This window comes from Canis aureus, chromosome 1 (genome assembly GCF_053574225.1).
Source record: "Canis aureus isolate CA01 chromosome 1, VMU_Caureus_v.1.0, whole genome shotgun sequence".
In the NCBI taxonomy this organism is placed as follows: domain Eukaryota; kingdom Metazoa; phylum Chordata; class Mammalia; order Carnivora; family Canidae; genus Canis; species Canis aureus.
In genome coordinates this window covers 115,004,474-115,018,589 of record NC_135611.1, presented here as the reverse complement: position 1 = coordinate 115,018,589, position 14,116 = coordinate 115,004,474, and the positions used below count along the sequence as shown (strand labels likewise).

The following is a 14,116-nucleotide window of genomic DNA, read 5'->3' as shown; positions in this document are numbered from 1 at the left end:
AGGAGCCCTTGCAGCCAGGACTGGTCGTGAGGGGCTGGGCAGGATGGGTGTGGGTGTGGGTGGCCCAGAGTCCCACCCTGCCACCTCCAGAACTTCATCACGGCTGAGGAGCTGCGGAGAGAGCTGCCCCCGGACCAGGCCGAGTACTGCATCGCTCGCATGGCTCCGTACCAGGGCCCTGACGCTGTGCCCGGCGCCCTCGACTACAAGTCCTTCTCCACAGCCCTGTACGGGGAGAGTGACCTGTGAGGCCCCCGCTGGAGAAACCCTGACCGAACGCCCCCTCCTCACAGCCTCCAGGAGGGGCTGGGGGAGCCCTCTGCCCTCCTCCCTGCTGTGGGGGCCGCCCAGGTCCTGTTCCTCTGACTCTGTATCTATGCAAAGCACTCTGTCAGTCTTTTGGGGGGGGGGGTGGGCAGGGAGGGGCTGGGGCAGGCTCTCTCCTCTCTCTTTGTCAGTCGGCCCCTCCCCCTGGAGAGGGGTGAGGGAGACACAAGGCGTCAGCGCTTCTGGTCTGGTAAATATATATGATGTGTTGTTTTGTTTTTTAACTATGTGGAGGGGACAGTGGATTCCCACAGCAAAACAGGTCCCTTCAGGCCCTAGGAATGCCCTCCCCACCTCATCCCTCCTTTGCCTGCCCTCCCCTCTCCCCCTACGAGGTCCCTTCAAGGCCTCCCACATCCAGGCCAAAGCCCTACGTGCCTTGTCCAGGAGCTGCCCGGGCCTGCGTGGGCCCCACAGTGGGCCCAGCAGAGGGCGACACAGCTGCCCGACAGGAAAGAGGACCCCGCCCCTCCCTTCTTCCCTTCTTCCCCCACTTGGCGATTGCCAGGAGGTGAGGGGGTGCAACTCAACACCCCACCCCCCCTTTTCTGCCACAGAGGAGTAGGGTTGGGCAGACCAGCCTCTCACCCCCACCCCTGCGAGCCCCCACCTTGCTTTGTCCAGACACGTGTATCTCGCAGATTTTCTAAGGACCACAAAACAAAAACAAAAAAACAAACAAAAAAACCATAAAACAACAAAAACAAAAAATACACAAAAAAATCTATAAAAAAAGGAATTAAAAACTTTCAGAGAATTACTATTTACTTTATTAACTTACGGATTTATTATATAAATATATATTCACCTAGCAACATATCCTCGCCGCCTCTTGCTCATAATGAAGACATAGCTGATTTGCTGCCCTCCTGCCAGCCCCTTACTGATTTCTCTCTGTTGTCTGTCGTTGGGCATGGGTCTCGGGACCCTCCTGAGGTGGAGGGTGGGCTGCTGGCCTGGCTGCCTGTTAGTTGATGGGTTTTGCTCCCTTCCCCTCCCCCCCTTTTTTTGAGTTTATTCTGATTGATTATTTTTTTTCTCGGTTTCTGGATAAACCACCCTTCTGGGGACAGGATAATAAAACATGTAATATTTTTAAGAAGGATTCCTACAGTGTTCTCTCTTTATCTCTCTCCTGTGTCTGTTCTCTACTTCTTAGGAGAGCCGCAGGAGAACCTCTTCCCTGAGCAGGGCTGGGCGTGGGAGATCCCTGTCCCCATGAGTGTGTAAACATGAGGGTCTCCTGGGGGGCCCGCGCTAAGCCAGGTCCTGTTCCGAGTGCTAACTGGTGTAGCCTGCGCGAGAGAAGCGCTGTAACCGACCGTCCTTGTTTATAGGTGAGGAGGGCAAAGCACAGAGAAGTGCAGGGAGCTCACCCTGCTGCTGAGTGGTGGGGCCAGAAACCCCCCAGGCTGGCTGGCTCCCAGGGCGGTGCTCTGAACGGCTGCTCAGCATCAGAGCATCAGCCCCACGTGCCAGGCAGAGAGGCAGAGGGGTCGGTTCTGCTCAGGCCCCCTCCCTGTGGAATAAACCCCAGTCCAGGCTGGGAGAGGAGAAAAGGCAGGGCTCCTGGCAGCTCTCCTGCCTCCAGCCACAGGTGCTCCGCGCGGAGATCCTAGGAGAAGGTGGCCACCTCCATCCACTGCGGGAGAGAAGACCGCCGGCCTGAGGTAGAGGTCTCCAACGGCTCCTGCTTGGCCACCTGCGTGCCCCCAGTCCCCAGCCCGGCTCACCTGTCTCCGGGTCAGGCAGATGACCCCCTCACCTCCATCCAGGTGCTGGCTGCAGTGGCCTGTGCAGAGTGGGCCAGTTGAGCGCCCACGGTGGCCCATGGGGGACCCCACCCCACCCATGCGGGGGCAGCACTCACGGAAGATACAGGTGAGCTGGGCTGCACAAGACACAAAGCGCTCGAAGTCCACCCGCAGACGACTGTCCCGGTAGCGGCTAGTGAGGGCCTGGGTCAGCTGGTTGTTCAGGTGGAAGCCTAGGGCAGGCCACCTCTGAGCCGAGGCAGTCCCTGTGAGCCCCACCCCAGGGGCCTGCTGCCACCTCTCTGATCCCAGCTGTGCGACCACCCGCAGCTCCCTTCACTGCGCTGTTTTCTCTCCTGGGTCGGCCCTGACCCCATAGGTTGTGGGACGCTGTTAGATGGAGAGCCTAGAACGGCGTCTGGCACGTAACGACGGTGCCTGCTTTCTTACGCCTCTAGATTCTGGCCAGTTTCTGCACATGGGCACGGAGGAGATTTCTGTGCAGTTGAGAGCCTTTTTGTTAGCCCTACATGGCATCAGTTTCTTCACAGGAGACAAGTTCTAAACTTTAGAAATCTCCATAGGCTTTTGAAAGCCGAAAACCATGGCTCCTCCTTCCCCCACGTGTGCAGATAAACACGGTTCTGAGGCTGATTTCCTGGACTGCCCCTGGCCCTGGAGCCCCTCTGTGCCCCTATTCATCGAGCAGATCTCTGACTGGTGCCATGGACAGCCCCACACTGGCACAGTGACCTCCCGCAGTCCCTCCAGCTTCACCCACCTTAGGGGGGCCCCTCAGCTGCCCCCTCAAATTCCTGTCAGCCTTCGTGCACACTGTCAGCTTCCTCTTGTCCCTCTGGTATGCCCCCTGCTGCAGGGTCCTGCCCAGAAAAGCCCTCCCCTGGGGTACTAGGTGCTGGTGGCCTTCGCAGACCACGCCTCACCTACCCCTCCTCCCCTCCTCCCCTCCTGCAGTTGGACTCGGTGCTGTCTTGCCTCCCTTGCCTGTGATGTTCCTTCTGCCCAGAACGCCCGGTCCTCCCTTGGCCCAGAACATTCCTACTCCTCACGTGGGCCCCCTGCTCTTCCCACCTGCCGCATGGGACACCTCCTGGGGCTCCCTGTGCCAACCCTGTCCCCACCCTGACCCCTCTGAGCTGTCACCATCATGGGTGGCTCTGGCACGGAAGCCGTGGGCGGAGGAAGGGAAGGGTTTCTGGCCACTGCCAAATGCCCAGAGTCCCCAGCCTCAGAGGCACAGCTAGGAGCAGAGGCAGTGTTTGGGGGACACTGGTGCCGCAGAGCAGAGCGTGGCTGAGTTGCAGCACGTTGCTTTTCTTGCTAATTCCCCTGTCCTGATCCTGCCCGTTTCCAGGGTCTCTGGAACTTGCTTCCTGCTGGCCCACTCCCTGGTACTCCCTCCATACACAAGCGTGACCTTTCCTTTGCTGTCAGCTGTAGTCCCCCTCTCCCCCACCAGCTGGACTTGCCTCACCCTCCTCCCTCTCATACATTTTTTAAAAAAATTTTTTTAAGGCCCCAGGTATTCATGAGGCCTCATGGGGCTTTACTGACTCCCTGCACTGACGTCTCATCTCTGACCGCCGCCGTCCTCCTCTGCATTTCCTGGCCCTTGAAGCTGGTCCGGCAGGGCTCATGCTCACCTCAGGGCCTTTGTGCTGGCTGTTCCTTCTCTCTAGACTGCACCTGCCCCCGTGTCCCCAAGGCTTAGGCCCCCTCCTCCAGGTCTGCTCAAACAGCACCTCCGACCTTCCCTGACCACTGTGTCTCAAGGCACCTCCTCCCACACGTACACACCTGCTTTCTCTTCCTGTCGCAGCATGTATTACCATGTGACCCAGACGTTCTGTGTGCACCCACAGTACATAAGCTCCCCACCCCTCTCAACCCAGCACGATCTCAGTCGTCTGGCTAGAATAACACCAAGAATGTACACCAGGTGCCCAGTGACATCGATGAGTCGGGGCAAACCTTCCGTCCTCCCTCTCTGGCCTCTGCTCTGTGCGCCCGGGACTCCGTTCTGTCTGCGTGCCCCACCTCCCACCTCCCAGCATTCTACTCTGACTCCTCAACCCCCCTGGCTTGGGTTCTTTCCGTGCACATCTCTGGACACTGCAGCGCCTCCCTGGGGCCTCCCTGCCTCCCAGACTGGGTCAGAGCCAGGGGGCAGCCTCCCGCCTCCCCTTGTCTCAGCCTTGGAGCCCCGGGGTGGGGGGTGGGGATGTGGGAGTTCCCTTCCGGTCCCAGCCCTCCACTCGGGAACTTCCTTGACTTGCCCCAGAGCCCGGGAGAAGCTTTGCTCCTTGGCTCTGTCCCTCGTCCCTGTCCCTTGTCCCTCCCTCGGGTAGGGCTTTGTGCTACACAGAGGGATGGGGCTGTTCTACCTCTCCTGGAAGCCTTTCCGAAACCTTCGCCCGGGCACTCCTCCTGCAGTAACGCCCCCCCCCCCCCCCCCCCGCCCATCCCGCAGGCCACTCCCAGCCACCCCGAGGAGTGGCCATTTTACACTGAGGCTCCAGGAGGTGGACTCGCAGGCCCGGGCCCCCCAGGGAGTAAGTCCCGAGGAGCAGGATCCAACCCAGGCTCCTGGGAATCCAGGCCATTTTACCACAGTGCCCTGGGGGCCCGGGCCTCTCACACCAGCTCCCAGACTCTCCCCATCTTCCTCCCTCCAGGAGGCCCGGCTCCCTCTCCCAAGGGTATCCAGTCCCGACAGCCAGGCCTGCAAGAGTATGGCAGGTGTGTGGGGCGGGGCAGGTCCCCATGACACCTCCCCAGCGTACCTGCTGCATTCAGCGCCAGCCTCAGCTCATAGGAGTTCATGGTTCCAGAGGCGTCCTCGTCAAACTTATCAAATGTGGCCTGGGCCGGGAGGTATAGGTCAGTCCCACCTACCCCCCCCCCCACTCACCCACCCCCGTTCACCCTAAAGAGGGCTGAGAGGGGGCCTCAGAGGCCAGTCAGCCAGGGTTCCCACCCCAGCTCCCTTCTTCCTGGCTTGGTTCCCTGGGCACGCAGCTTCACCTCTCTGAGCCTGTTCTGCAGTCTGTAAAGTGGGAATAATCGAAACAGCTGGAATAGGGCGGTGAGGACAAGTCGGGATCCTAGCCACAGGGGGCTTGGTGAGGGCTCAGCAAACAGTGGCTCACCACTCACGAGTATAGGGGGGCCTCAGACCATTTCCTCACGGGGATCCAGAGTAGTGGGGATTAATGCCTCCCACTGGTAGACAAGCAAAGGCCCCTCAGAGGGGAGACGACTTGCCTAAGGCCACACAGCCATAAAGGGGCTGAATCGGAGGCCGGGATTTCACCTGAGGACCAGAGCCTGTGCTTTCCATCCCTGAGCTATTTAGGGCCCGAGAGAGACCACAGAAGGGTAGATGGGGCAAAGACATCCCAGCCGATCCCTCCAGGCTGTCCCTCCAAGGTATGATGTGGCCCACCTTCTCCTGCCCCCGGGGCCCTGCTAGCCCACAGGGCACCTAGGTCCTTAGTAGTAAAGGTGCCTCACCCTCCGGGAGGAGAAGGCCCCAGCAAAGCCCCGACCTTACCTGCCACTCCAGGAGATGGCCCCAGAGCTGCTGGAAGTGGTGCAGGGTGAGGCTTTGTCCGTTCTGGGGATGGGACATCTGGTTAAAATCTATCCCCAGAAGGGGGACAGAGACCCCAACATCCCCACCCAGGCACTGTCCCCTCATGTACCCCAAAACACCGCAGCAACTGCTCGCAGGTCCTGAGCCCGATCTCTCGAGGGGTCCGAGTGTCTCGAGGGGTCTGTGTGCGGGCCCTGGCTACAGGAAACAAAAAACCCCGGGGGGCTTCCTGTGTGCTGGCCACCGCTGTAAGTGCTGGGGATTATCACTGTCCCCACTGTCGGAATGGAGGTACAGAGAGCCACGTGACAGCTGGTGGCCAGCAGAGCAGGGGTCTGAACCCAGGCGAGGGGGTTCCGAGCCCCCTCATGGCAGCTACACTCCCCGCCTCCCTTAGGGGAAGAGGGGGGCTTATGAGTGGCAGTGGCCTGGTGGGTTAACACACCCAGGGCCTGGTGAGTTGGGGCTCCGTGGGGTCCACCTCGGTCCCCAACTCACCAGGCTCCAGGGCAATGCTTAATAAGGTCTGGAGCTGAGTGGCACTGAGTGCTTCCTCCTGGTCAAGGAGAGAGTCAGTTGTGAGGCCATTGGCCCGGCAGCCTCCGGGCTGTGCTGGGGACACAGCGGAGACAGCTTGGTGGTGGTAGGGGGGGACCTGTCCCCAGGGCGACGGGCGGCAGCAGGGAAGCACCCAGCTGTGGGAGTCCGGGAGTCCACAGTGGGAGGCCGCTGACCAGCCTGGGGGAGAATCCGGGAGGGCTTCCAGGGGGAGGCATATGAGAAAGATGAGGCCTTAGGCAGGACAAGGGACGTGAGGGGACAGCAGGCGCGTCAGGCAGAGGTGCAGACAGGGCAAAGGGCCTGAGGCAGGGACGAGCTGTGAGCACTGCGAGGGGAGTCAGGAGATTTAGGCACCGAGAGGGAGAAACTGAAGCAAAATGAGACTCGGGGATGAGGGCGGATCCCGGGGAGGGGGCGGCCGAGCCCTCACCTCTCCTGCCAGCTCCTGGAACAGCTGCTCCAAGCCCAGCTCCAGGGGGACGTAGGGGACCTGTGGGGGGGGGCGGGGCGGGGGCTCAGTGCGGGGGGGGGGGTGCGAGAGGCCCCCCAGCCCGCCCCGCCCCCCGGCCGCCCCGCACCAGGAGCGCGTGCAGGTCGGCGCTGATGACGTCGTCGATCTCCCTGCCAAGGACACGGGAGGCGGGGAGTCGGGGTGCGGCCGGGCCGATCCCCGCGGGGAGGGGGCGGCCCGGGGACCCCGAGGGGAGGGGGCGGGTGCCCCGGCTCACACGGCCGCGTGGCGGCGCTCGGAGAAGACGCGCAGCGTGAAGTCGGCCTCGTCGCCGGCGCGGGCGGCGCTGGGCACCACCAGGTAGTGGCCGGGGCGCAGGCGGCAGCGGCGGCTCACGTCGCGGCGGGCGCAGAAGGGCGAGCGGTCGGCGCGCAGCAGGCCCGGCAGGAGCGCGCGGCTGCGCGGGGAGTCCCACAGGCCCAGCAGCTGCGGCCCGGGCGGCTGAGGTCACCCCAGGCCGCCCCCGCCCGCAGCCCCCCGTCACCCCGGGCCACCCCTGCCCGCAGCCCCCCCGGTCACCCCAGGACCCCTGAGCCCGCAGCCCCCCGTCACCCCAGGACCCCTGAGCCCCCAGCCCCCCCGGTCACCCCAGGCCAGCCCCGCCCGCAGCCCCCCGGTCACCCCAGGCCCCCTGAGCCCGCAGCCCCCCAGTCACCCCCGCCCGCAGCCCCCCCCCCCCGTCACCCCAGGTCCCCTGAGCCCGCAGCCCCCCGGTCACCCCAGGCCCCCTGAGCCCGCAGCCCCCCGTCACCCCAGGCCCCCTGAGCCCGCAGCCCCCCGTCACCCCAGGCCCCCTGAGCCCGCAGCCCCCCGGTCACCCCAGGCCAGCCCCACCTGCAGTCCCCCGGTCACCCCAGGCCCCCTGAGCCCGCAGCCCCCCGGTCACCCCCGCCCGCAGCCCCCTGGTCACCCCAGGCTCCTCCTGCCCACAGCCGTCTGACCCCCGAACCCGCCTCCCACCGCCTGCAACTGTCAGGGCTGCCCGCCCCCGCACCCCCCCAGCCTGTCCAACCCCCAGGGTAGACCTGCAATCCCGGGTCCCCGCCGACACCCACCTCCTCTGGGATCTGTAAGAAGGGGGAGCAGGGCGAGTCAGAGCCCACAGCGGGCCACCCTTCAGAGCCCCCCACCCACCCCCCTCCTTAAGCCCCCACACCCCTGTCTCTGACCGGCCACGCCCCTCCCGGCCCCTCCCGTTTGTGCCCTCAAGGCCCTTCTCTGCTTCGTGTCCCCTCCCTGATCCTCCAAGCCTATGACTCTCTTCTGACCCCTGGTCCCCTCCGTGGGGACTGGCCCCCGCCCCCGGGCGCCCTCCCCACCTCAGTCTCTCCCTGACCCTCTCCCCGGCAATCTCCCGTCTCTGACCCCCCCAGGCCTCCCCCACCCCCTCTAAGCCGGGACCACCTGGAACACATGGAAGCCCACGGTGAGGTAGGTGAGGCCCTGGGCCCTCAGGCGCCGCCGGTTGCGCTGGATGAGTGACAGAAGGACAGTGCACTTGGGGATGCGCCCCCCCCTCGCCGGGCCCCACGCTCCTACTGCCCCCCAGCCCCCCCAGGGCCCCTCCTCATCATCATCCTCCTCGTCAGGCTCCAGCAGCGTCAGTCGGAACTGGGGGTTGGTCCAGAAGGTTTCTAGCAGGAAAGAAAAAGACGGGGTTACCCGGCCTGCGGGGGGCACCCCCTTGCTCACCTCTCGGGGCGCCCTCCGAGGCCTCACCGGTGCCAGGCTGGCTCCCGCCAGAGTTGAAGCCGCGCACCCAGCGGCCCTGGAAGGTGTGGATGTGCCAGCCGCCTCCCGCCGGGCTGGGGCCCAGCACCTCGGGGCTCAGCGAGCAGATCTGCACGGTGTTGAAGTGGCGGAGGAAGTCCTTCAGCTCCATCCTGCGCGGTGGCCGGCGGTCAGGACCGGGCCGCGCTCCCGAAGATCTCACCCCAGATCACAACCCCGCCAGTCCTTAGACACTGCCAGGCACCCGTCGGTCCACCACATAGTACCGCGTCTCCGTAAATGACCCCCGATCACTGAGCCCTCCAGCTCCCCCAGATTGCTCCAAGTCCCCAGAAATGCCCCACAAATAGCCAAGATCCACGCACTGCCCCCACCTATCATCAAATTGCCTTCAGCCGCCAAATATCAAGACCCTCAGACTCTCAATGGCCAACAAGTATCCTTCAGCCCCCCAATATTACCAGATCTGAAGAAATGTCCCTGATGTCACCAAGCCTCCCACAGTTGTCCTAAATATTACCTGTTACCCATGCCCCCTCGACCCTCCCAACATGCCTGTGGCTCCCAGTTCCCCTGCTATTACTGCTGATTGTTCCTCGACTCCCCCGAACAGACCGCAACCCCAAACCCCAAAGCTGCCGCCTTACGGACAGCTTCTCGCAATGCACTTGTCCCACATCCCTGCAGGCAGGCATCGGCCCTCCCCACGCCCCTGTGGCCTGGCACCAGCGCAGAGGCAGGGCTGGGACCCTGGGCCGCTCACCAGAACTCGCCATCCTCCTTTTTCACCAGCAGGGCATCTCGCCACTCGGTGGGGAGCGCATCCCAGCGGGGGCAGCTAGGGAGACGTGGGGTGGGGGCGTGAGGGCTGAGCAGGTGGCGCCGGGCCCCCCCACCCCCACCCCACCTCCATCCCACCTGTCGCTCCAGGCCCCCGTCCACTCCACACGGCCCCATGGGTTCCGAAGCCGCAGCAGCCGCACCTTGGTGAAGCCCAGGGTCACCTGGAGGCAGCATTGTCAGTGGGGGGTGGCGCCGGGACACCCCAGCAGCCCACTCATGGGGGGCCACTCACCTTGTACGTGCCCGTGACTGAGTACGCGTGTCCCTTCACCAGCCCGTCTTCTGTGCGGTACTCGCCCCTATCGCTCTGGGCAGAGGACAGGGGACGGTGAGGCCACAGTGGGGAACCAGCGGGGGGCTGCTCCTCTCTGTCCCCCCCAGCCTCCTGCCACCAAAGCAGGAGTCAACCAGGGCACCCAGCTGAATGACACAGGGCTCCAAGAGGGCATTGGATGGGTGACGGAAGGCCAGAGAGGGAGACGGACACAGGACAAAATACGTGGGGAGGGGGCCTGGGTGGCTCAGAGGTTGAGCGTCTGCCTTTGGCTCAGGGCGTGATCCCGGGGTCCTGGGATCGAGTCCCGCATCAGGCTGCCCGCAGAGAGCCTGCTCCACCCTCTGCCTGTGTCTCTGCCTCTCTCTCCTCTCTCTCTGTCTCTCTCTCTGTGTCTCTCATGAATAAATAAATAACATTTATTTTAATAAATTATTAAATTAATAATTAATTAATTATTATCACACACACACAGAGGCAGAGACACAAGAGAGGGAGAAGCAGGCTCCACGCAGGGAGCCCGATGTGGGACTCGATCCCGGGTCTCCAGGATCACGCCCTGGGCTGAAGGCGGCGCTAAACCGCTGCGCCACCCGAGCTGCCCAATAAATAAAATCTTAAAAAAAAAAAAAAATACACGGGGAGGACAGAGACACGGGCAGAAAGAAACCCAAAGGACAGACAGCCCGCAAATGAGCACGGGATTAAGCAAAGAACGAGAGCAGGAATTAGATCAACTCGTGAACGACGGGGCGTGTGACTGGGTCACCGCCGATGAACGCATGACTCCGGCTGAGCCCATGGGAATCGATCCTAGGCCTTTTGCTGAAATTCTCAGAAAGAGGCTTTGCCTTTACTTTCTTTTTTTTTTTTTTTTTTGGACCCACTGGGGTGATGGGAGGGCCCTGCAGCTGTGGGGGCCCCTTTGGTGCCCATGAGGGGAATGCCTGCCCCAGGGTGAAGCTAAGCCGGAACCAGGAATAGAAAACCACATTCTCCGCGTGCGCTAAGCACCTGGATTCAGCTGTGCCTGAAGCTTGTGTAGCTATGAGAGCACATACATCGCCTTTTGACTTGCTCGAGGTTGACTGAGGGGGCGGGGGCAGACCAGCCAACGGGGAACACAGAGGAGGACGCGGCCCCCCACCCCAGCCCTGGCTGGGCTCTGGTCCTGGCGGGGGCTGTCTCACCAGGGCGGTGGCGCCCACGAGCGACTCCTTGGCCAGGGCATGGCGCAGGGCAGAGAAGAGGCCCGGGGTGTCCTGCCTCAGGTAGAGCACCTCGCCCACGCCGCCTGTGAAGTCCACGAAAGCCTCGTTCATGTGGCCGCCTCGCATCACCTCATAGGAGCCGTGGAGCCTGTGGGAGCGGGTGTCGGGGGCGCGCGTGAGGCGTGTGCGGGCAGCTCCCACGCCCCCTGGGACCCGGGGGCCCCTGAGGTGGGCCGTGGCACACTCGGGAAGCCCTCGGATATCGGGCCTGCGGTCCCCGGGCCTCCAGGACTGTGGCATTTGGGGGATCCCAGGGGAGCTGTGTCAGAATTGGGGGCACCCAGGGGGCTATGTCTGAAACTCCGAGTCTCCGGGAGATGTCTGCTTTGGGGGTGATTTCTATGGGGCTTGTCAGGGATTTCAGAGCCACAGGATGGAGGAAAGCAGAGATTGAGGGTCCCGGGGATTACACTCCATATTTGGGAGGCGTGGGGCGCCCGGGGGGCTCAGGCGGCTAAGCGGCTGCCTTTGGCTCAGGTCATGATCCCGGGGTCCTGGGGTCGAGCCCCGTGTTGGCTCCCTGCTCAGCACAGAGTCTGCTTCTCCCTGTTCCAACAACCTCCCCGCCCCCCCCCCCCGCTCGTTCTCTTTCTCTCTCTTTAAATAAAATCTTCAAAAAAAAAATGGCAGGTGTTTTGGGTTTCTCAATGGAGCAAGAGAGATCTTCTGAGGTTAGAGGTCCCCCAAGGGGGTACATCTTAGATGTAGTGGTTCCTGGGTCTGATAGATGAGATTTCAGGCTCCTTAGGGATTGTGGGTGTCGGCGGGGCCCTAAGGAATGTTCTGCGTGAAATGTCCATAGAGGGAGGTATTTATGATTTGGAGGCCCTCAGGGAATGGTGACATCAGACGGTGTGACATCCTGGGCGCTGTGACTTGGTTTGGGAGGACCCTTGGCAGGGTGTCTAGAGGATCGCAGAAGTTGGGGGGTCTCTGGGGTTCCCTTGGGGCTTGGGGCCTGCTGGCGGGGGAGGTGCGCCCGGGTCCTTACTTGGCGTAGGCCTTTTCCAGGAGCGGGGCCCAGAACTCGTTCCGCTGATCCGAGCGCACGAACATCAGCTTCCCCTCACGCACCGGCAGCCTGTCGTCCACCACCACGTCCACCCAGCGGCCAAACTGCCAGAGCTGGGGGGGCAGGGGGGTGAGGGCGGGCCCCGGCTTCGGCCACCAGCCTCCAACCGCGCCGGACCCCATCCTCCGCCCCCTCGCCCTGCTGTGCCCGTCCAAGAATGACAGCCCCAAGGGGACAACGTCAACTCTGAAATCCGTGTCACCAGGGGGGAGACTGAGGCACGAGCAAAGGAACTGGGCTTTACCTGGAAGTGGAAGACACCTGCATAGCCATCTTGGAAGCCTTGTCCAGGGGGGACCACCCGGCTCAGGAGTCGGGGGTACAGAGTGAGGGAGGCAGCGGCCGCAAGGAACCAGCAGTTACCTGGGAGGAGAGGCGAGGATGGGAAGAGGGACATGGAGGTGCAGGGAGAGGCCGAGGGGGCACCCGGGGGGGAGCCGCAGGGTCCCAGCCACCACCTGCCGGATCGGGGGGCCAGATGGCTCCGTGGTCGTACCGAGGCGCCCCTGACACACGTCTGTTCGGCTCATGTCCTCGCAGATGAACTGGGGCTCCGCGCAAAACTCCTGGGGGCGACGGGGGATTCCAGGCCTCAGCCAGGGAAGGGAGGGAAGGGGCCACCGAGAGGTCCCCAGCCTGGGCCCCAGGGCCTCGCTGCCCCCCCAGGAGATGCTGGCAGAGCCTTCGGGAGGCACTCGGCCTCCCTGGGCCTCTCCACACCCAGCGGGGAACTCCCAGCCTTCCTGCTCATGTCCAGCCCCCCAGTCCCCCCTCCCTCAGACCCAGGGGCCCAGCCCCCCAGCCCCTCCTCCCTCAGACCCAGGGGCCCAGCCTCCCAGCCCCCCAGCCCCTCCTCCCTCACACCCAGGGGCCCAGCACCCCCAGTCCCCCCTCCCTCAGATCCAGGGGCCCAGCCCCCCAGCCCCTCCTCCCTCAGACCCAGGGCCCTTCCCCCCAGCCCCTCCTCCCTCACACCCAGGGGCCCAGCACCCACAGCCCCTCCTCCCTCAGACCCAGGGGCCCAGCACCCCCCCACCACACATTACATGGGGCCTCATCCATTCCACCCCTTTGGCCTTCTCCGAGTCGGGCCCCAGCTCGTCGTAGCCAAGGGCGTCGGGGCCAGCAGGGAAGTAGGGGTCTCGGAACAGGATCCCCTCATCCAGGCAGGCTGCTCGGATTGCCTCGTATCTCTGGCCCCGAAAGGGCTTCGGGCCTCTGGTTCCAGGCCCTGCCTCTTCGTCCACCAGCTGGATGGTGACCCTCCCGCTGCCACACGCCATCCGGACACTCTGGGCTCCCGGGCGGCCCCAGGCTCTTTAACCTCCTGAGTCACGGGGGTGGGGCTTCCCCTCCATCTGAGCCCTGATGGGGGTCTTTAGGCAGCCAGGAGCCTTCCTTTATAAATACTAATTGATGGTTTGGGGAGCCACGGAGCAAGGGACGCCTTGATGGCGGTTTCCTCCCCAGGGCGTGGGGCCTTCAGTTGTGGCCGGGGCAGCAGCTTAATGGGCTTGGCCCACAGCAAGAGGGAAGGCGGGCAGAGCTGAGGGAGGACCGGCTGCCCCTGGAAGGAGGTCAGTGTGGGGGTGTGTTCCTGCCCTCTGGTCCCTGCCTCTCTCTCTGGGGGGCTGGGCGGGGGGGGGGGTGGCGAGGGGGCGGTGCCTTTACACTGTATCTCTGTCTCTCCATCTGACAGTTTCTCTATCTGCCATCCTGTCTCTCTTCTGTCTCTGTCTCTCTCTGTCCATCTCTCTTGTCTCTTCATGTCTTCCTCTGCTGTGTTTTGGGGTTTTTCTTCTGTGTGTGTTTTGGGTTTTGTCGGTGTAACTACGTCCCTCCCCGTGTCTCTGTCCCTCTCTCCATATATCTGTGTGGCTGTCTATCCCGCACCTTCTCTCTTGTGCACCCCCCCCCCCGTCTGCTCCTCTGCACCCTTTTCTCTGCCCTGTGGCTACTCCATCCCCCAGCCCCCCACTGCAGCTGGGGGGGGGGGCCCACCCTGCCTCCCTCGTCCTGAGCCGCCAGGACCCTGCCCCCTCTTCCTGGACAGACAGCGACCTGCTCACCAGCACAGCGCTGACTGTAGGGTCCGCCCTACACCCCCTGGGCTGGGAGCCACACTCTCCAGTGACCTTGACACCTGATCCGACCCC

General features: G+C 63.3%; 2 protein-coding genes across 7 annotated transcripts in view; one reads left to right on the top strand and one right to left on the bottom strand.

Annotated features, from left to right (window-relative positions):
* ACTN4 (actinin alpha 4) overlaps positions 1-1,432 on the top strand; it is a 72,978-nt gene extending 71,546 nt beyond the window's left edge. For all 6 annotated transcript variants that reach the window (XM_077852877.1, XM_077852837.1, XM_077852868.1 and 3 more), the window contains one exon: positions 91-1,432. In XM_077852877.1, coding sequence (XP_077709003.1) covers positions 91-249 — 159 coding nt within the window. In that variant the 3' untranslated portion in view covers positions 250-1,432. The remainder of the gene's footprint in view (positions 1-90) is intronic.
* Positions 538-13,539, bottom strand: CAPN12 (calpain 12). Its single transcript, XM_077852888.1, has 21 exons — positions 13,007-13,539; positions 12,457-12,526; positions 12,205-12,323; positions 11,880-12,013; positions 10,808-10,976; positions 9,576-9,650; positions 9,419-9,504; positions 9,264-9,338; positions 8,489-8,652; positions 8,174-8,403; positions 7,825-7,836; positions 6,987-7,195; positions 6,837-6,879; positions 6,689-6,748; positions 6,196-6,253; positions 5,807-5,895; positions 5,656-5,718; positions 4,886-4,964; positions 2,198-2,314; positions 2,061-2,119; positions 538-1,969 (listed from the first exon to the last, which is right to left on the bottom strand). The coding sequence occupies exons 1-21, from the start codon at positions 13,241-13,243 to the stop codon at positions 1,943-1,945; spliced, it is 2,175 nt and encodes a 724-aa protein (XP_077709014.1). The 5' UTR covers positions 13,244-13,539; the 3' UTR covers positions 538-1,942.
* Positions 13,540-14,116: the final 577 nt, after the last annotated feature.